The sequence below is a fragment of the Lactuca virosa genome, chromosome 5, assembly GCF_052849685.1.
Source record: "Lactuca virosa cultivar CGN04683 chromosome 5, Lactuca_virosa_CGN04683_v6, whole genome shotgun sequence".
NCBI classification, from domain to species: domain Eukaryota; kingdom Viridiplantae; phylum Streptophyta; class Magnoliopsida; order Asterales; family Asteraceae; genus Lactuca; species Lactuca virosa.
In genome coordinates, this window is record NC_136430.1 from 182898552 (window position 1) to 182921216 (window position 22665).

General features: G+C 30.6%; 1 protein-coding gene across 3 annotated transcripts; it reads left to right on the forward strand.

Annotated features, from left to right (window-relative positions):
- The first annotated feature begins 799 nt into the window (after nucleotides 1–799).
- Nucleotides 800–22440, forward strand: LOC145114928 (putative serine/threonine-protein kinase PBL28). Of its 3 annotated transcripts, XR_013711345.1 has the most exons (6): nucleotides 800–1850; nucleotides 3273–3381; nucleotides 7737–8086; nucleotides 14679–14754; nucleotides 19509–21084; nucleotides 21899–22011. XR_013711345.1 is itself a non-coding variant. In XM_079051047.1 (5 exons), exons 1-5 carry the CDS (start codon nucleotides 939–941, stop codon nucleotides 22219–22221), a joined length of 1770 nt encoding a protein of 589 aa, XP_078907173.1. In that variant the 5' UTR covers nucleotides 800–938; the 3' UTR covers nucleotides 22222–22440. The 3 variants fall into 3 exon arrangements, 2 of the variants coding, with proteins under 2 accessions (XP_078907173.1, XP_078907174.1); XM_079051047.1 differs by lacking the exon at nucleotides 19509–21084 and having other exon boundaries at nucleotides 21899–22440; XM_079051048.1 differs by lacking the exon at nucleotides 19509–21084 and having other exon boundaries at nucleotides 7746–8086; nucleotides 21899–22440.
- Nucleotides 22441–22665: the final 225 nt, after the last annotated feature.

Consider the following 22665-nt stretch of genomic DNA (forward strand, 5'->3'; position numbering starts at 1 on the left):
ACAGCGACAACTATTGAAAATAATTGAAGTATTTTTATTTAAAATAACTAAAATAGCATACTTATTTTCGAATATATGGTTTAATAAATATAAAAAGTAATCTATGAAAATCTAGTAAGTTGCAAAAATAATTTTGTAATTAATTGTACTATTTTGTTAATGTTTTAACAAACACCTAATGGAAAATATGTCTTGTGTAGTTCTGTTATGTCCAATTCAGTAACGTGTACAAAATGCGAAATAAGATGGAGCCCTTTTAGGTCATTTTCCCTTCTAATAATACATGGGAATAAAGATAATAAACGCTTCCGTTTGTTGTGGGTTCATGCTTTCTTTTTCTTGATATTACCTCTGTTCAAGATGTATTTACATTTTTTTAACGGCAAAAGAAATATATATTAAGCAAACTAAAAAAACCAGCATAATTAAGCTGGGAGGAAAATACAAAGTAGAGAGATACAATTACTAGGCCGAACCAAGCTAAATAAAAGAAAGCAACGCCAAAACATAGTAAAGTGTTTACATAGAACTAGGAGACTAGGAGTAGGAAGTAATTAATTATTTACATTCAAACTATTTAAAATATAAGATATGCTAAATTTGGAATTTTATCCAAATGAAAGGTATTAATTAATAAGTTGACGAAATCAACTATGTAGCAGAAATATTACACCCTGTCAAGGTCAATACGTTGCTTTCTTCCAGCATATCCTATATACCCTAATTAAGAAATAATATTTTAGAATTCAATAAAATGATAGTGAAGACTATTCAGCCTAAATTCACTGCACTTGTCCAATTGTGTATGATAAGAGAAAGATAGAGTTGACCAAGTCTTTGCTTGTCTATTGTTAAATGCACGATATCAAATCGATCAATATCTGAAACTATACTTCCTTGAAGCTATTCACTTTGCCCCATACAAATTTGCCATCAAAATGATGCATATCACAAGAAAGTTTGAACATCTCAAGATTCAATTACAAGCTATAAAATCAGCAACCAGCAACTTTGCTGATGACAACTGCATTGGAAAAGGAGGATTTGGCAAAGTATACAAGGGGGAGCTTCTTCATTCCAAGGGACAAACAATTGTTGCCTTAAAACGATTAGATCCTACATTTGGACAAGGAAACCCAGAGTTTTGGAAGGAGATCATTATGCTTTCTCTTTACAAGCATGAAAATATCGTTTCTCTGTTAGGGTTTTGTGACGAGAGTGACGAGAAGATCCTGGTATACGAGTATGCATCCAGGAAAAGTCTTGACTTGCATCTCAACAACGATGATCTTACTTGGATCGATCGGATTAAGATTTGCATTGGGGCGGCTCGTGGACTAGCATACCTTCACAATCCTGGTGAGACCCAACAAAGAGTATTACATCGTGATATCAAGAGTTCCAACATCCTACTGGATGAGAACTGGAATGCCAAGATCTCTGATTTGGGTTTATCCAAATTTGGTCTTGCAAACCAACAATACACATTTATTGTCTCTAACGCTGTAGGCACAATTGGGTATTGTGATCCACTATATGTTGAATCAGGATTATTAACAAAAGAGTCGGACGTTTATTCCTTCGGAATAGTTTTGTTTGAAGTGTTGTGTGGGAGGTTGTGTATAACCCACGGAACCGGTATTCATCAATCTTTGGTCGGATTGGTGCGTCAATACTATAAACAAAACAAAATAAATAAAATTATTTATGATACTATAAAGGATGAAATGACTCCTAAGTCTTTGGATGCGTTTACCAAAGCTGCTTATCGATGTTTGGAGAGAGAGTTGGAAGAACGCCCATTAATGACAGAAGTCGTGAGAATACTTGAAAGTGTTCTTGAATATCAAGTAAGTTGTGTTTTTCCTTTTATATTTACTTCTACTAGTAATTGTTTTGAGATATATATCTTAATTCTAGTGGAAAGTTCTTTACTATAATGCCTCCTAAATTCAGAGAAACAAAAATGAAAAACAAACAATGTGCTGGAAATGAAAATGAAAAGTTTATTTGTGATATTCTCTATCGAAAATGTATTATATGCATCATATTTGGTTTCGGTAAATAGTAAAATATATCCAAAAAATACTTACAAAAGAGCTGACTATGTTTGCTGGATACACGACTACGAGAAAGATAAAAATAATTGGAACCATTCATATAAACTTAATTTGAATTCCATATAAGAATGGATACCTTGAAGAAGCATCATCCTATCTCTGGTCAAGGTTTGTAGTAGTGATTTATACTGCTACTTTAGGCATGGTTTGATGTATGTTATATTTGCTGATGTTCTGTGATTGCATTCTTTAATGTTCTGGTCATTGGCTTTGCTTAGATCTTTCCAACCCAACACCAAATTTGATGTTAACATCAATTTTGTTGTAAAACTGCTACACCCCAAAACCATTTCTTGCACCAAATATGATGCTATGGTGTTATTTGTTCACTGATACCAAAATTAGTGTTAAAGTTGGTACAAAATGGTCTTTGATGATACGTTGTAAATAGTAGTAATTTTGTTTTTTATGTTTCAAAATTATTTAAAATTTTAGTACTTTTAGTAATATCAAGAACAAACATCAACTCTAATAAATGAAGTTTTTTTTTTTAATTTTTTTTATTTTCCAGTTATCATTTTTTGAGGTTTTTCATTTTTACATGAAATTTCCAACATTTACGGTTATATACATGGAAAGTTCTCTTTCTATTCATGTAAGATTTTCATTTTATTAATTTGAGAATATATTCACATAAATGTTACAAACTCATTGATTTACTTTTTTTTTCAATTACTTTATAAAATGTTTAATGTTTACATATTGTTATTAAACTTTTTATTTTTACTAAACCAGTGTAGTACACGGGTTTCACACCTAGTATTTAATCAAAACACATAATTGACATATATTATCATGTACTAATCTCATATAAACACATAATTAAAATATATAAGAATAATTCATTTGGTTATAGTTGTTAAATATTATAATTTATAAAATTATTGTAACAAAAATACAGTTTTTTGTCTAAAATATAATGTAATTCGTTGAAGATGAATAACTATTTAAACCATTTTTTAGGTCATTTTTAGTACAAAATATGGTGTTCGGTGTCAGGGTTAGAGACAGGTCTTAGTGGAATAAGGGTGTGCCGGAGTAGTTATTAAAGAGAATAATTAATTTCTCCTGTTTGTCTTATGTTAAGGGACTCATATGGTGTGATTCATTTGGGACCTATATAATGTGATTCAATTTCGGTTTTGTTTGCAGTCTGTAAACTCCTTAAAGACATTCACTATGGAAACTAGATCACAATATTTATTGCCAGACGCAAGGCCGTCAAGTTCTGTTGTTAATAGTATAAAAGCCACAAATCCAGGTATTTTCATATCAACTGTCATTTAATCTTATGTCATCACTTTTATAAATATAATTTAATAGTGTAGGAATAAGATATACAAGTGTTCTTCTATCATGCTAAGATCTAGTGTCTGATTTCTTTTTGACTCAAAGGATTTAATATCGTTATATCAAGGTTGTAAAAATCGTTCGACCGTGGCTCGACGGTCGACATGGGTTAAGGGATTAATCGGTCTTGGCGGAGATTAATCATTGATTAATCGGGGAGCATAGATTTCTAGTAAAATATTAAAATTAATCAAAAATTAATATATTTTAAGAAAAATAAGTACTTCAAAATTAGAAAATAAGAGAATTTGTAATTTGAAAATTTGAAAATACAAAAATATGAACATTTTGGTATAATATTTGAAAATTTGAAAATTTATAAATTTTGGTGTAAAAAACAGTTAATTTTGTTTTTTTTTTTTTTTTTTACTTTTCTGACCTTTTTTTTTTACTTTTATTGACTTTTTTTACTTTTGTTGACCGATTAATCCCGCCAAGACCGATTAATCCCGCCAAACCTGATCAATCCCTTATTTCCGTCAAACACATTAATCCTAGTCGGTTGGACAACGCCAAGCGATTAATCCCGATTTCTGCAACCATGGGTTATATGTATGTCTTGTGGTTTTAGCCTAATACAAAAAATTGTCTTGATGGATTAAAGGTAGGAAGAAATCTACTATGCATTCATGCTCCCAAAATTCCCATTTTTCCCTCACCCAAACCCATCTATTGACTCATCTTTCCTTCACGGTCTCACATGTGGTTTAGCGTCTCTTATTATTGAGTAAATTATACGGATGTTCCTTATTGTTTTGGGTAATACACGTGTTTGGTCACTATTTTTTTTTACATCAGACAGTTCCTATGATATATTTTTGATGTGCGTTTCGTCCATGACATAAATAGAAGGACTATGTTTCCCTTGCTGGATTTTATTTATTTATTTATCTTTTTTAGTTTTTATTATGTATTTAAATCTTTTATTTAAATATGTTATAGGAACCCACTATTCTTTCTTTCTTGCTCTAACCTATTATCAAGGTCTTCTATCAAGCATAATACATTCCCTTGCTCCTCAAAAGAAATATAGCATAAAACTGTGGCCATCATTGTTGCTAAGATAACATATTTATGATCTATTCTTACTTAATTTATTATCCTATTAAAACCCCCATTTATAATGTAATAGCATCGACGCCACCTACTATTCTACGAACCCAATAGTCAATGCTCACACAAAACACATCGAGGTTGACTTCCACTTTGTTGGAGAGACTACTAAGAAGGAACTACAAGTTCAATTCATCTGTATGGGGAATTAACTTGTACACAGCCTTACAAAATCCCTTTGTATTAGCTTCATTTTCATTTCAACGTTCCCAGCTTCATGCTGCTAACACTACTAGTATAGTCGGGCTAATCCCAAATATGTATATGGGCCATATCGTCTAGGATTTAGTATATTATTATGTATATATAGCCTCACGTCTTTGTAAATTATTCGATGCATAATCAAGAGATTTAAAAAAATATCAAGTACTCATTCAACAATGTATACCCATCTAATTGGTAAAAATGCATGTTATATATATATATATATATATATATATATATATATATATATATAGCACGCTATCCCTAACCCCGCCATATTAAAGATTTCATATTATATTACTTTTATATTATAACTTTTTTATAAGATATATATGCAGTTCAATATTGTCGATCCAAAAGAGCCTTTATGGAAAGAGGGTGATCCTATCATATGCAAACACCTATAGGGCCATGTCGCATAGATGTGTAATACACTAACACTCCTCCATACAAACAGAAGCTCGATAAGGTCAACCGGGGACATGTTATGCCATGAGGGTGCTAGAATCTGGCTCTAATAGCATCTAAGATATATGTGAAGTACTATATTCACTCACCAAAAAAGTCATTATGGAGAGAGAGAGAGAGAGAGAGAGAGAGAGAGAGAGAGAGAGAGAGAGAGAGAGAGATGGCTCAATATATATATATATATATATATATATATATATATATATATATATATATATATATATATATATATATTTGATGTATGTCCGCACAAAGCAACGGTGATAAATAGTATGTTTATATATTTGATGTAATTAATTATTATATGTATCTAGTTTAAGAAATGTAAATTAACTTATATTGATGAATTTAATATTTTAAAATTGTTATTTTGCTCCAAATTAATTTTTTAATAACCTTCATTAATTCAAGTCTTCAAAATTTTGGTAAGTATTAATGGTTTTGTTATGTATAATTGATTTGTATAAAAAGCTTGGTATCTTGTACCTCTTAAAATTTAAGATATGACTAATATGCTATATATATATATATATATATATATATATATATATATATATATATATATATATATAAACGTGTCACACATATCTTCACTAACATTTTCCTTATCTAAATTCTAAATTCAATATTTAGAATAAAAAACAAATATCTAAAACAAGCCCATACACACTTTAATCATTATATCTTTATTTGGTAGTTTTATTATTACATTTTTTTGGAAACAACGATTTTTTATTAAAATGATCCAAGCAAGCAAGAAGCTAAAAAGGGGCCACCAAGAAGACATTACAGTACATTGAAAGCAATACAATTATAGAGATGCAAGAGGAGAAACATTCCAATCCTCCCAATTACAAATTCCATTTTTACCCCTTACTTTGAGCCAAAGATACAACAAGGATTTGACATTCTCGAACACTTTTCAAGGAGAGCTTGTGCACATCTGAAAAAAAAAAAAAAAACAAAGAACATAAGAAAGTAAATATGGTTCGGTGATCAGAATAATCAAGTTATGTCCATAGGGTGACCTAGCGAAAAAAAGTTATTAATATCCGGCAAACATATGATTGCTGCAATAAGCTTACATTAATACAAAGAGATCTATTTATAATGATGACCTGATATAATATATGCTTCTGGGTCAAATCCAAATATGATATCATGTATGGCCTTTGCAGCGTATCGCTGAGCCACGACCAACTATGTAATTACTCTGTACATGGTTACACCACAACTTACTCTGTACTCCACACTCCACAGACTTCTTTTCGACTAAACAAACTCGCATACATTTTGTTCGGGAACTACGGACCACTTTACATCTACCCTCGTAGATGGGGATGCCAAAGGGGAAAAACGGGACGGGGGTTGCACCCCGACTCCACCCCCTTAATTTCCCCATTCCTCCACCCCGCCCTCGATTGATTTTGAGATATTTTTTTCTTGGGCTAAAATAAGTTGTTTTTGGGCTTAAAGAATCTATTTTTGGATTAAAATAGTTATTTATAACTTAATTGTACTTGTTAAAAACAAAAATGTCATCACATCTCAAAAAAGTTATACGGGCCCCATGGGGGTTCGAGACGGGACTGCTCAACCCCGTCCCCGCCTCCGATTTTTTTAACAAATATCCCCCATATGGGATCGGGGCTCTACAAGTTCGGGGTCCCACAAAACTTTTTGACATTGCTACACGTAGACCTTTGGGGCCATGCTTACACTTAGTCATGGAAATAATATGAAAAGAATAATCAGATTCTACAATTTAACACTATTATTAGAAATTAACTTCTATTGCCTTCTTTTTCATACTACCAAGGTAATGAACATATGTCCTACATACCATAAGAGAACTACCCTACAAAACATAATGCACATATCTCCTGCATATTATAAGACATAAGATATCTTTGTTCTTTAGTAATATAGAACATATATAGCTACAGGACCCCCATGTTTTTGGGGATGATTTGGGGCAAGGAAATGTTGCTTATAAGAATTCCCTAACAATAGCAGCATTCCCTCATTCCGTTAACCTAAAAAATATCGTTTCCTGCATGCTGAATGCAATGATATAATGCTCCATTAACAACTCTACTCTGCAATCAAGAAATAGGATTTAAATTATTAATGAGTACCAACATTATATAACGTATCCACATATATTTTAATAATAATTTGTTTACGAGTATTTCTCTTTGCATGTGTAACTTGCATTATACAAATAATAATTCCATACAAATCAGGGTCTAATACTCAAATCGGCATCAACTGCAACAAATTAATAAGAATGTATCCACGAAGTCATATGCTAACTAGCATGTATCCGAACACGAAAATGTCGAATCATATGTTTTGTAAGAATTGAGATATCAATACAAAAAAGAATACAATATGAATTCTTATTTCCTAATCATTTTCCCCGATATTCTAATTTTATTACATTAAATCAATGATGATAAACTCATGTATTGTTGGCAGAATTGGCAGGCAAGGTAGAGAATACTGATCTATTCGAGATGTACTTCAAAATAGCAGATTTAGATAGAGATGAACGTATTAATGATGTGGAAGCTGTTCCATTCTTTCAAACCTCTGGATTACCTAAGGCTATTCTTTCTCAAATATGGGCATATGTTGATGTAAACCGTAGTGGTTACCTTAACCGACCAGAGTTCGACAATTATCTAAAACTGGTAACCATTGCTCAAAGTAAGCAAGAACTTACTCCAGATATTGTGAAAGCAGCTCTATATGGACCCGATTCAACTAAAATTGCTGCTCCCCAGATTGACCTGGAGGCCTTAGCTGTTCCTCAACTAAATTTAAAGGTATGTTTGTCGTCTCTCTCTCTCTCTCTCTCTCTCTCTCTCTCTCTCTCATATATATATATATATATATATATATATATATATATATATATATATATATATATATATATATATATTAAAATTAGGATCGGGTGAGGACTAAAAAACTGCAAGAACAAATCTTAGTCTTTTATTTATAAAAATGAAAGTTTTGTATTTAATATGCAGCAAACGTAGTTTTTCAAAAACTGAAATCCGTTTCTGTAAATAATAAGAAACCTCAAGGTAGAAATGTGAAAAAATTTAAGGGCCAAATTGCCAAAAGATGATACACACCGCGCCTTACATGCGTTCCCTAACGATCGTAGCGAACTTTCATATTACACATGTCAATTTCTTCTTAATTGGGATTTTTTAATTTTTCCGCCCATTTAATTTTTTGGCAAAAACTTTTTTTAAATGTTTTTTAATAAAACTAAAGTTTTTAAAATTTAATTGTTTAGAAAATGGGTATAATCATGAAAAATTGAAAAAAAATATATTTTTTAATTTTAAATTTTAAAAAAACCAAGAAAAAAAAAATTATTCAAAAATCATGAAAATTTAAAAGATACTTCTGTTCTAGACTTTGTAAAAACAATTTTTTAACATAAGTATTCGAAGTGCTTATATTTTAATTTTAAGAAATAATTAATTTTATAAAATATAATGAAATTTATTTTTATCCAATTTAAAAAAAATGATAGAGTTCTTTGTAATAGTATTTTACTGTGTTTTTGTAAAAGAAAATTGTCAAAAATATTATTGTTAAAGATAAGACTGTTTTGTTTAAATGATTCTAAGATTTTATAAAAAATAAGACACGAAAATTTTTATTCTTCAAATTAAAAATTCTTTTAATGGTTTATTATATATCATATATTATGAAATTTTTGAAAAGAATTTTAAACAAATAAGATTGTTTAGATACCAAACTTTATTTTTAAAGATTACATATTTTTCTTTTTTTAAAAAATTGAACATAATATAATCCAAAATGAGATGATTTAAAATATTTATGATTCGAAAAACAATTATGATTCAACATGTTGATGTTTGTTAATTTGGATGTAAAAGTATTTGATTCAAATATTTTAGACAAAACCACATAAATGGTTCGTATGGTTTACAAAAATCTAAGATATAATCGCTTAGTTCAAAAAAATCTCATATATGGTTTTATGGTTGGAAAACTTTTAACAAATAATCTTTTATCCACATAAAAAGACTTATTAGCCCTTTCTAATCCTTTTTAAAATCAAATTTTATCTAAGATAATATAAAAAATAGAAAAATAAACAAATTATCCGTTGGCCCACTTACCTCTCTCTCTATCTTATGAATAAAGATGACGCGGACAACTACTTAGCCCACTTCTAGCTTCTATACATAACCAAACCATATTTATCGATTCGTAGCTTAATATGTAAGATAAATGATATGATCCACTAAAACCCACTATTCACACCATGTTAAAAACCATCCACCACCATCAACTTACACCTGCTTCAGCTCCATCTTGTTCAAAAGTAAGTTACAGGTGGAAGTTGTACGTTTTTGTTCAAAAGTCTGAAGCTTTTCTAGTTTAAAAGGAAATGTTTCACATGATGAACGACAACAATCTTCTTGGGCTTGTAAAGGAGGATGTTAAGATAGCTTTGTGTCCTCGGAACAAAGTGGTCGACACCAATTTTTGTGCTAAAGCAAATAGTGAGGTGAATATTAACATAATTGAAACTAGGCGTTTCCAGGTGAGTTCTTATTCTTATACAATTTCAACTTTCAATGGAATTCTAGAAAACGCGAGAAGAAAAAGATACAGTGACTATCAATTGTATAAAGATGATGTTTAGGTTTTTTTCTAGGGATTTCACTCTACGAATCTATGGGTTTGGGATTTTTTTCTAGGGATTTGCAAAGGGATCAAGAAACCTAATTTCTTCTTCTTCTATCTGTTGTATGAAAGATGATGGATTTGCATAGGGTTCAAGAAAATGAATTTATTCCTTTTTAGCTTCGTGTTATGGTCTTATGGACATGAGGATTTCATTTTTCTCATCTTTATGCTTTTGACACAAGGATCTCATCTCTAAAATCGTTTCTATAAAATGCTAAACCCGTCATTTCTAAAATAATTTCTGAAAAACATTCAAGTCCTTGTCTCTAAAAAATGATAAAAACAGTCTCTTCTCGATCAAATATGGAAATGATTCATGTGTGTGTATTCATCCTTGTAAACCATTTATGTGTGTTCATCTCTATTAAAATACTGGTAGTGGAGTCCTAGCCAGCTAAGAATCCTTCTTGACGTCGTGTTCAGCTTCTTTAATTATTGGGTTTCTAACTTAACGAACTTTTGGGGTGTATATATATATATATATATATATATATATATATATATATATATATATATATATATATATATATGCTTAGATTATTTTGTTTTTACTAACTATTGTGTGCCAGAATGCACAGATCTGGACCACCGGATGGAATAGAATCAAATGTCATGATATTAGGGTCTATGATATTAGAATAGGATAACATGTACCATATAATCACACAAATTTCAGCATAAAGGCATTTTAGTCAATTAACCTATATTAAAAAAGGAAATTTTCGGATTTTTAGGGATAATTAATTCCTTTATTTTAAAAATCTGAATATTTTAAATTAATTCAAATTTAAAAATCCGATTTTATTTTGTCAGAATGACAGAATGCCATCCATAAACTAGTAAATATATTTTCGATTTTATTTTGTTATAATGACAAAATGCTAACCATAAACTAGTAAATACATTATGAAAGAATACACAAAACCGATTCTTGAACTAATAATATACCAAATAATTACATTGTATGATTGTGATTCATTGAATAATAACAACATTCTGAAAGAATAACAAGTGTAATTCTTAAAAAATAAGAACATTCTTAAACAGTGAGTGTGATCATTCTTTGATTTATTCTTCAAGCGTTTCCCATCAGGTCTTCAAACCATTGTTCAAGCCATTTCTATCACAAATTCATTGTCAAATATTTTGTAGCGATACACTTGTAACAACTGCACATTAAATATATAAATAATTAACTACTATTCTATCAGAATACAACAATAATATTCTTGCAGAATAAACTATTCTTGCAGAATGGTTTTGAATATTGTTAAAGAATTTGTATTATCAAGAATAGACCCAACGAACAAAACATTTGAAATATAAATGCATGAAAAGATCATGTTAACACAAAAGGTGACTAAGAAAAAAAAGCAATTAGAATATATAAACCATCTTGGGCTCACAAGTTTTTTGTTGTGAAAATGATGATCTATGAAAGCACCAGGATGAAGACTCCCTGTATGTATTCCAAATGCATTATATTCCTATTCAGTTTCTCTTTACGTATAAAAAATCCAGTTACAAAAAAAAAAAAAAAAAAACCAAATATCCAAACCACATGAAACACAGTAAGGGGACAATAAGTAGGAAGAAGACCCTCCAAGGGTAAAAAGGTCTAAATAGATAGTATCTATTCCACCAGGTGTAAAAAACCACCTTTGTTTGCACCTACAACTTGTGTAAATTATTGCAACAGAAAAGTAGTCCATGTGTTTGCATTCTAATATGAAAAAAAAATCCCCACCTTAACCCTTTTCATGCAAATTCTGACAGAATGTCAGCTTAACCCTTTTCATCAAAGACTAATGACATGTACCACTACAGTTAGAATAATTCTTAAACAATGCAATTGGCACATTCTTTTTTGAACAATATAACCAAATTCTTAAAGAATGGTGAACAATATGTTATGTACTCTTATAGATATAATATGTTTCTTTATTTAAAAAATAAAAAAGAAGAGTTCATTGAGGCATTTCATCGAATGATGTATGAACATACAGAATATGCAAATTTAGTAAGAACAAATTGATAATCCATGTGTTCATTGAGGCATTTCTAGAAGCATGTATACACACAAGACTATCATTTTTGGAATGTTGGCTCTTTTTTTCTATTGAACATTAAACATTATGAGCTACCTTTTCCAACATACTACCGATTGGAAGGGAAGGGAACATATTGATAATCCATGTGTTTAGAAAATAAAGACCTTTAAGATTTGTGCTTCTACACTATCTATCTAGCTCTTAGTTCACAAGAAAATCCATGAATGAGTAAATGTAGACATATACTTCTATTTCACCTTATTAGACACCCATATGAATGAAAAAATACAATATACTAATAGAAGTTTACATAGAAGTGTGAATTTTAACAACAAAAATTGCAGCAATCTAGAGTAAATTTACCTTATCGGTTACAAAGAATAGCTAGGAATGCTCTACAAAAACTTACTTCTTGATGCTGGATCATTTGAGAACCCATTTTGAGTGATCAGAGTCGAGAAACCCAGGGGAAAACTGGGAAAGTGGATATGTGAACAGTGAGTGAGTGTTTGGAATTGTTAAGAATTGAAGAAATTAAAAGATGGACGTCGACAAAGAGAGGAAGTGGGCAGTGGTGATGGTGATGGTGTTGATGTTGGTGACGGTGTTGATGTCGGTGGTGGTCAATCTGATTTTAAGGTAACCGACCCATAAATGAAGTGGGAGGCATCAGTGTACGGCGGCATCGATTGATTAGGGAGCCGACAGTGGAGAGGCTGGAGGAAGAAGCGGCAGGATATAAGATAGAGACTAGGTCAAATATATTTATTTTATTTCCTTAATTGCAAGATTTCAATTAAATGCTTTCCTTAATTAAAAGTACAAAAGGTCCAAAATACCCTTAAATTATTTATTTAAATATTTATTAATTCTTGAATTCTCATTGGTGCATTTAGGTACACAATAATTGCCAGAAACATTTGAACCTAGCTCTCTCTCTCTCTCTCTCTCTCTCTCTATATATATATATATATATATATATATATATATATATATATATATATATATATATATATATATATATATATATATATATATATATATATATATATATATATATATAGAGAGAGAGAGAGAGAGAGATGGGCCAGTTATGTATTTAATAAAAATAAAAATATTAAAAGGAAATAGTGAAAAATAAAAAATAAATATGTAAAAGGTAAAAAGGACATTTTAAATTGGAAAGAGATTAAATAACAATGAAACTAGCTTAAAAGATTAATTTTTAAAAGTTTTGGAACCGCATGAACTATCTAAGATGTTTTCTGAACTTAAGGACTATATCTAAGATTTCTAGAAACCAGATGAACAATTTATGATGTTTCGTTAATATTTTACAAAATTGTATCTTTTATGATTCAAAATTAAATGATAAAAAATATATAACGATCAAAAATTTATTATGAACAAAAGCTTTATTTAGTTTGATATAGTATTGATCCAAAATCAATCGATTAAATATAATATGATCCAAAATATTTTGATTCAAAATAATTTTTTCGAAAGTTTTATTATCCAAAAATGATATGATTCAAAAATAATATAATATAAAAATATTTTAATACTTAATATTTTTATCAATCAAAACATTTAAAGCTATTAAACACTAAAAATTTAAACATACATTTAGCTTAAAAACAAAAAAATAAAAAAACAGAAATAAAAAACTAACAAAATAATAAAACAAAAATCCAAAAATAAATAAATAAATAAATAACTAGTAACTTCAAATATGTTGTAAAAATTTTTTATAACAAAAGAGAAAATAAAAAAGAAAACGAATTTAAATATATATATATATATATATATATATATATATATATATATATATATATATATATATATATATATATATATATATATAGGGCTCGGTTAAAATATAGATTACATCTATTCTGCGGACGTGTGTGGATAATGTTATTCTTTTAGAATGATTAATAAAATAGGTTGTTTGGTAATTCTAATATCTTCAATCTCATATGACTATTATCATTATCATTTATTTATCTTCTCATGCGTATTTATTCACTCATTATCATTCTTACATAATACAATATTAAGAATACATTTTAACAATATTTTGACATAATGAGAATCATAAAAACGTCCATACTAGCTTTATAGTCGATTTAATTAGTGATAATGTTTGATAATGATCATAATTATGTGAAGTTGAACGTATTCACATTATTTAACAACTTTTTCTCTTAGTCATTCTAACATAATAACACTGTCCACACAATAGATATTCATACACATATGAACGTAAGACACACACACACAATATATATATATATATATATATATATATATATATATATATATATATAATGTAAGAGACTTTATTTATAGACTTTTCTCTACAATACAAAGCCAAAATATAGAAGCGTTTATTTTTTGTGTTTATAAAACAATTATCCACACATACATAGGTTCTACCAACACATACTGCGTGTGGGTAAACACTCTTATTTTTTGAGTGAAATTTGTATGACAGTGTTAGTTGTACGTACTTTTATATATATATATATATATATATATATATATATATATATATATATATATATATATATATATCATTTGTACTTTGCATGATGGAATCTCACTAAAGATTTTGAATATACAGACTAGATCAAAAAATCCATTGCTAGACACAGTGCCATCAAATTCTACTGAAAATGATATAAACCCCTCACATACAGGTATTTCCAAATGTACTTTAATTCAAATTTTTTCCGTCTATTTTATTAATAGTATTTTTCTTGGAATAAGTTGTTGAAGTTTTCTTACATTGTAATTAGTGTTGGAGTTAACGAAAACTTTAACATTCCATAAAAACATTGATTTTAGAATGAAAAAGAAAGAATATGTTTTCATTAAGAAGAAACGTTAATCTTTCATTAACTCTATCCCAACATATAAAAAGTTATGCACATACTTTTACACATAGATGAAGTGAAGCAACACTTGACAATCATTGCAAAATTTCAATTGTTTTGATGGTTGAGAATAACTAACTTAACTTCTAGTATTTACTACTAATTTACTTCTATTTAAAATTTCCAAATAACCATAACTCTATATTATATTCGAACATACCCTTTAATCTAGATGTATATGACACCAAATGTAGACTTCAACAATTTATTTTATGGGTTTGACTTCATTTATCGGTTTTAGGTATGACTTCTTCACTTTGTCATTCTTACCTTTCTTTAAAGAAAAGGAATTCCTGGCATGTTTCTTAACCGGATCCACTTGCATCAACCATGCAAACTTGATCCTTCATTTTCTTCATGCACTAAGTACTTTTTGCGTCATTGTAACATCCCAAATTTCAAACAAAATTTTCCTTTTAAATCATAAGTAAAACATCCATTTTACTTCAAATATAGAGATACATGGATGTTTAAAACCATAAAACTAAGTCATAAAAAACTAAGTACCAGAATCATCATAAACAATGGAAATCTAAAACATAATAATATGTTATGCGTGTGTGGTATAGTAAAGCTTGACCCTTCCCACTATCAGTGGAACTACCTTAAAAACATTTAATCCACAACTATAAACATAAAGATTAGTGATTTCCCCAAATACAACATACAATAATACAGATACGACACAAAAAACTAGTTGAGTTGCAGCCTTGCGTTGTTACGTGAACACGACACTGGGTATATTTGACTCGTAACCTTGCATCGTTCTATCATTAACCCTCCCAACATAATAGATAGTTGACTCACAACCTTGCTTCATTTCGCCAAGGACGTTGGGTGTCTTTGAGTCGTTGCCTTACGATGTTGTGTCATAAATCCTCCAAACATGATGCATAAAAGCACCATCCATACAAGCAAACAATAAACATACAAAATACTAAACTAGTACACCAGTATAAGAATATATAACCAGATCCTACATTCTACCATACAGGGATATCGTGTGTCGTAAGGGGTATATTCAGAAAACTCACCCGAACTAAAAGTTGAAGAATCACATCTACACACGCGTTGTTATACAAATCGGTCTCACAAACCACCTAAATAACAATTAGAGGTAAACCTCAGTCTATAGCATAATCTCTCAAAGTGTGACCAAAAGTCAAATTGGTCAAAAGTCAACGGTCAATAGTCAATAGCAAGCGCACCGTAACCAAGACCAAGCGCTCTGCGGCAACTGCATGACCAAATGGTTGTGAAAATCCTAGAAGCACGTCAGGAAATCCAAAAGGTGCTTCGTGCCTAATGTCTTAACAACAACCTTCTATTAAGCACATATTCCCTTAACTCAGAAGCTCAAAACTTCAGATATAGATCTTCTAAGTGACTTAATGGATAAGGTTTCCAACTTTATCCATTTTCATGGCTTTATCTCCTCTCAATAGTAACACTAACTCTAAAATAGATAACAACTCATGCATGTCATAAAGGAAATGCATGAAAACACATGTTTACATCTTTAAACAAGTCTAGAAGGAAGTTAATCACTCATAAGGTTTTAAAGTTCTCTAAACCCCAAGAACACCATGAAAATGGACCAAATGAAACGAAAATGAACCACAAAACTAGATCTAGAGAGATAAGCATGAAGGTAAGAACTTTAAACTTACAATGGTCTAGAAATATGGTGATAATGTTGGATCTAGACTACAACAAGGCTTCCTTCAACCAAGAGAGACTTCTTTCACTTTCAAGCTTCATAAAGTATGGCACAAAATCTCAAAACTCATGAATAGTGGCTAGGGTTTGATATGGGGACGTTCTCGAGAAATGGACGCTACCAAATGAGGCAAACTCTGAAGATAAATGTCTTCAAATATGTCTTAAAGCTCGCAAATTAGGGTTTCATCTTCCAAATGGGGCAGACTACGCAGAAACTTAAGCACTCTACACCCTCCACGTGTACATCACGTCGTGACCACCTAATGTCACACTGTGTTCCAACTCAATTCTTAATACAATAAAATTAAATGAAATACATATAATAAATCAAGTATTACAGTCATCAACGCATCTACACCATATGTCAAGTAAATCTTTTTAACATATATCTCTACATATATCACATACTTTGACATCATGTTCCTAACCATTACAATGACGTCAACAACCATGACCACATATGTCGGTTTCACCATCATCTTTATCTTCACTTTTCAATTCCTCATGACCAATAGCATTACTTTTAAAACTTGGTTTTATTACAAAATATACACAAACATCATTATCTTCATTTGATTTTTTCATAAATCCTCAAAGTTACCATCATCATTATCTAGAATCCTTTCATTCAGATCATCATTATTGAAAGTATCATAGATATTGGTGATTTTAATATCATCCATACATTTAGTGTTGTATTCGAGACATGATGAGTCCATTTAGTTATATTATGAGACAGGAAGTTGAGAGTGTCACCCGTATAACTAAAGACGACACATGAACACGACGGTCTAGGGGAAGCACCCTCGGTGGGGTTGCATCGAGCATCGCCCCTGACGTGGTCTAAGGGAGGCAGCCCTTTCAGGGTAGCCCCCTGGATTGATAAATACTCCATATAGGAAAAATAGGGCTAACCGAATTTTTAGCCTAAAACCCAATATTTCCAACTCAATTGTTAATACAATAAAATTAAATGAAATATATATAAGAAATCAAGTGTTACAGTCATCAACGCATCTACACCATATGTCAAGTAAATCTTTTTAACATATATCTCTACATATATCACATACTTTGACATCATGTTCTTAACCATTACAATGACGTCAACATTCATGACCACATATGTCGGTTTCACCATCATCTTTATCTTCACTTTTCAATTCCTCATGACCAATAGCATTACTTTTAAAAGTTGGTTTTATTACAAAATATACACAAACATCATTATCTTCATTTGATTTTTTCATAAATCCTCAAAGTTATCATCATCATTATCAAGAATCCTTTCATTCAGATCATCATTATTGAAAGTATCATCAATATTGGTGATTTTAATATCATCCATACATTTAGTGTTGTATTCGAGAGATGATGAGTCCATTTAGTTATATTATGAGACAGGAAGTTGAGAGTGTACACCCGTAAAACTAAAGAGGACACATGAACACGACGGTCTAGGGGAAGCACCCTCGGTGGGGTTGCATCGAGCATCGCCTCTAACGTGGTCTAGGGGAGGCAACCCTTTCAGGGTAGCCCCCTGGATTGATAAATACTCCATATAGGAAAAATAGGGCTAACCGAATTTTTAGCCCAAAACCCAATATTTCCCTCCATTGTAAAAAGGGTGTCGTTTACCTTATTATTTGTCATGTTCTTCATATAAAAATAAGATAAGAATGTTGCAATAGAAATATATGAAAATTCTTCTTCTTATTCCTCTCTATGCATATTGTCTGTCAAGGACTTAAGAAAAACAAGACATCATGTGTTTTCGGATTTGAATTAGTCCAGTAAATTCAAATCGATTTTCTTGGATTATCCTAAATCAGAATTTTGTGACACTACATGTATAGATTTTGGAAAGTGTTTCTCATACATGGTTCTTGAATTATCTAAGTGTTTATTTTGATATTTGAAACCCAAAATCTACTAATCCATAGTTACAACCTTTAACTTGTTTCTACAGGCCCTTTTGAACCCATAACCATACACTTTGATACTATTTAATTTGTTGGAGATGATATAAAACTTCATCAATCCAAATAAACATTGTTGTAAGAAAGAAGAACAAAGAAAGTGTTTTCACTAAGAACAAACACTAATCATTCATTAACTTAACACTAGTAAGTAAAAAGTTATTGACATACTTACACACACATATGAAATGAAACAACCCTTGACAACCATTACAACCTTTCAACGATTTTATTGGTTGACAATAACTAACTCAACATCTAGATTTAACTACCTGTTAACTACTATTTAAAATTACCAAACTAACTCAATGTCTATTACATTTCAACGAATGTAATGTAAAAATTTGTTTATGGGGTGGTTTTTTCACAGTAAAAAGTATACAAGACATTGGCAACACCATTATCGATCCAGCAAAGTAAAACACACACATCCACACATTTTTTAAAACAATTAAAGAATACATACATCTTTTATGACCTTTGATATATCCATGGTTGTACTAACTGAAATAACTTTTTATTAGCGACAACCACATCAATATTGAAGCCTATAATATACTTGGGTAAACTCTACTTTGGATTGTTTCATACGAAATGATAAACACCAGTGCCACTGGTTTTTACCCAATATTGAACTTCGTCACATTGTTCATCCTCAATTTATTGAACTCGTATTATGGATGGCCTAATTGTCACTTGACTAAAGCAATAGTGCAATGAATAACAAAAGTTATGTATAATTTGCAAAGCTTAATATATAGTTATACTTTTTTGCCGAATATTAATACCCCTTGATAATTTGTTCATTTTGCACAGTTTTTGAAGGGTTGTTGACATAAAGGCACGTGAAGTTTCACGTTTGGTTTTAAATGACCATTTAACTTTATTTTTTTGGACCACTTAGACCATTAAAATCAAAATTTATCTATATAAATTACTATTTTGCTCAAAATTACTAGGTTTATCAATCGCTATGCTGATGTGTACATTGACTTTTTATCATTTGACTTTTTTATTTATTTTTAACATTTTCCTAACTTGTTCTTAAAGCTTCAAGTTTTATGTTGCTTCTCACCATTACGTACAGAGAGATGTTATTTTTTATCGGATTCATAAAGATTTTAACTTATTGCTCCAAAGTTGCATCACATAGATGTTCATTTACACATGGAGTTTCAAAATCATCCATCCATTCATTTGAAATGGGTTACATCGATATTTTTTAGAGTTTGTTCCTCAACTTAGATGATTTCGTAATTGAAAAGGTAAACACATCAATTGCTTCACACCTTCCCTCTATTTTCTACACAAACACACACACACACACCCCACTCATTCTTCAAAATTAACATACACAGTTCACACACAAATAACAAAGGAATAAGCAATTAAATATTCAAGAATTAGCAATCGATTTAATACAAGAGGATCATAATTCGTGAAACATACTAAGCCAAATCCTTGAAGAAAGTGATGAAAATGAATATATATCAAGTAGGTCCATCGGAAGCCGGTCAATTTGAGCCTCTCCTCCTTCCATTACCATGTTAGAGAGAGAAAAATAGACCCAAATGTAGAGATTCATATGGAAACGGTTCCATCAATTCATATTTTTGGAGTTTTATCCTTAATTTATTGAACTCTTTTTCTAACTAAGAGATCCTATCATTGGCGATCCTTAATTCTTCAACATAATACACGATTTCAAAGTTTGATCAATTCTCTTCATGTTCCATCTGAACCTTCCTACTCTTAGTCTCTAATTCAACGATCTTTTTACACAGTCGCCTGTAATTTGATTAACCATATTAGCTATGAAGAGGGGAATCATCTAAATATGACTGGGAAACCAATGTTGAAGTGTCGTATCTTTTGTTTCCAATTAAAATAAAAAAAAAATTGAAATCCTTGATAAGCGACGATGTGATGATAAAAGGTAGTTCGGAAAATACATCGAAGTTGCGAGATTTTTGGGATCGCAAGTCTGATGAGCGGCTCCTCAATTCGACTTTGGTTTCATTCTAACGCTCGACCAATGATTTGAAAATTGTATAGAAGTCTTCGAATGGTCTAATGAAAACCTTTGACTATCACAAAACAATGTATGCATAGCAATGTAACCGAGAAACCCGATGACTTTGACTAAAATGGTATTTTGGATTTGTAAATTTCAAGTTTAATGGTCTAATTGGTCCAGATAATAGTTAAATGGTCATTTAAAACCAAACGTTGAAACTTTCATGTGCCTTTATTTTTTAAAACATATTCCGAGACACAGGGAATTACAAAAAATGTAATCCTAAACGACTCCTAAAGTCCACCTATGTCTCGAAGGAGACTTGAACTCTCGACGTCAACGAGGGAGGGCAACACCAAGGCTAGAACCCCTTTGGTAAGGATATCCACTTTTATCATATATAAAACACCAACTATTTGCACGTGTTCTTTAACTCCCTTAAAGAAGTCTAGTCGTTTAAAAATCAAGAGAATCCCTAGAGTCGAATTCGACTATAATAAACTGTTTGAAAATGTGGAGACTTAACTTTGATCGATGACTGCCTACTCTTGATATATAGTAATGATCGACTTTCTTTTTGATAATCTTATTTTCCAAAAAGAGGTACTGTGGAGCAAGGAGATAGATAATGAAACCGGTCCAAGCATAAAATTGCGCCTGCCAAAAGACAATACCTCTAAGATTGTGAATATTAATTTATAGTAAAATTGCAAATTTTGGGCATTTCCATTAATTTGAGTTAATTTTAAAATAAATGCCTGATATAAAGTTTCAAAGATTATCAAGTAATTGCATAATATGATGTATTTCACTTATATTTCATAATAATAAAATAAATTTTGGAAGACATTTCTCTCAAAGTATGCAACTTACGTTATGTTAATTCTATAAAAAATCGGGGTCGGATGTTCACAACCCGTTGACTGCAGCCAACTAAAAACACCATGCACCAGTTTAAGGTAGCGAACTCCTGGCTAGCTTTTGGTGGTTTTTAATTTATTTTGAGCCAGTGTTAAGTCTCTCACCAAAGTGACTCACAAATAGTGCAGCAAAAGTGTCAGTTATGTAAGAAATAATGGGGTTTACATAAGCACACAACATAAACACTTGCAGTCTTATCTTTTTCCTCAATATTTGGATTTGCTTACTGGTTATAACTTATTGATCATTAATCTTATATTGTTGGTAGAAATGGGACGTCAGGTAACAAATGCAGATGTATTCGAAAGTTACTTTAAAAGAGCAGATTTAGATCAAGATGGGCGTGTTAGTGGTGCTGAAGCCCTTCCCTTCTTTCAAGCCTCTGGTTTACCTAAGTCAGTTCTCGCTCACATATGGCGATGTGTTGATACAAATCGAAATGGTTACCTTAGTCAGGTAGAGTTCGATAATTATCTGAAACTTATAACTGTTGCACAAAGTAAGCGAGAACTTACTCCAGATATGGTGAAAGCAGCATTATATGGACCTGCTTCAGCTAAAATACCCGCTCCCAACCTCATTCCACAATAACATGTGCACCTCAGCCAATTTTAAACATAGATCTACAGCCTCAGCAAGAATAAAATCATGTTGTCAAAAAGAATCTTGACAGATTTATGGTAAAACAAAGTTATTGTAATTAACTACAGTTAATAGTTTTACAATAACAAAAAAATGCTGTTATAAAATATTGTTGTTTTATTATATTATATAATTCAATACACATCTATCAGAACGTTGGAAGTTAAAGACATGTACTATGATGATTAAACGTGAATTAAAGTTAAGACGTTGTATTTGTTTTAGTGATTGGTTAGTGATAGAAAGTTGTATCACCAACTTCCTGCTAAACAATACAAAGGGCATATTTGGCATATAGTTTTTGAAAGTTTTCAGCTTTTATTTTTCAAGAAAAATTTGGAAAAAAAAACTTCGTTCAGCACCAAAAACTTTTTTAGCTTTTGGGTTGAAGAA

Excerpts from the sequence above, each read along its gene's own strand:
- LOC145114928 (XM_079051047.1), top strand. The coding sequence starts at position 939 with ATGATGCATATCACAAGAAAGTTTGAACATCTCAAGATTCAATTACAA. Across the intron at positions 3,382-7,736 it reads TATAAAAGCCACAAATCCAG|AATTGGCAGGCAAGGTAGAG; the intron begins GTATTTTCATAT and ends TATTGTTGGCAG. Across the intron at positions 14,755-21,898 it reads TATAAACCCCTCACATACAG|AAATGGGACGTCAGGTAACA; the intron begins GTATTTCCAAAT and ends TATTGTTGGTAG.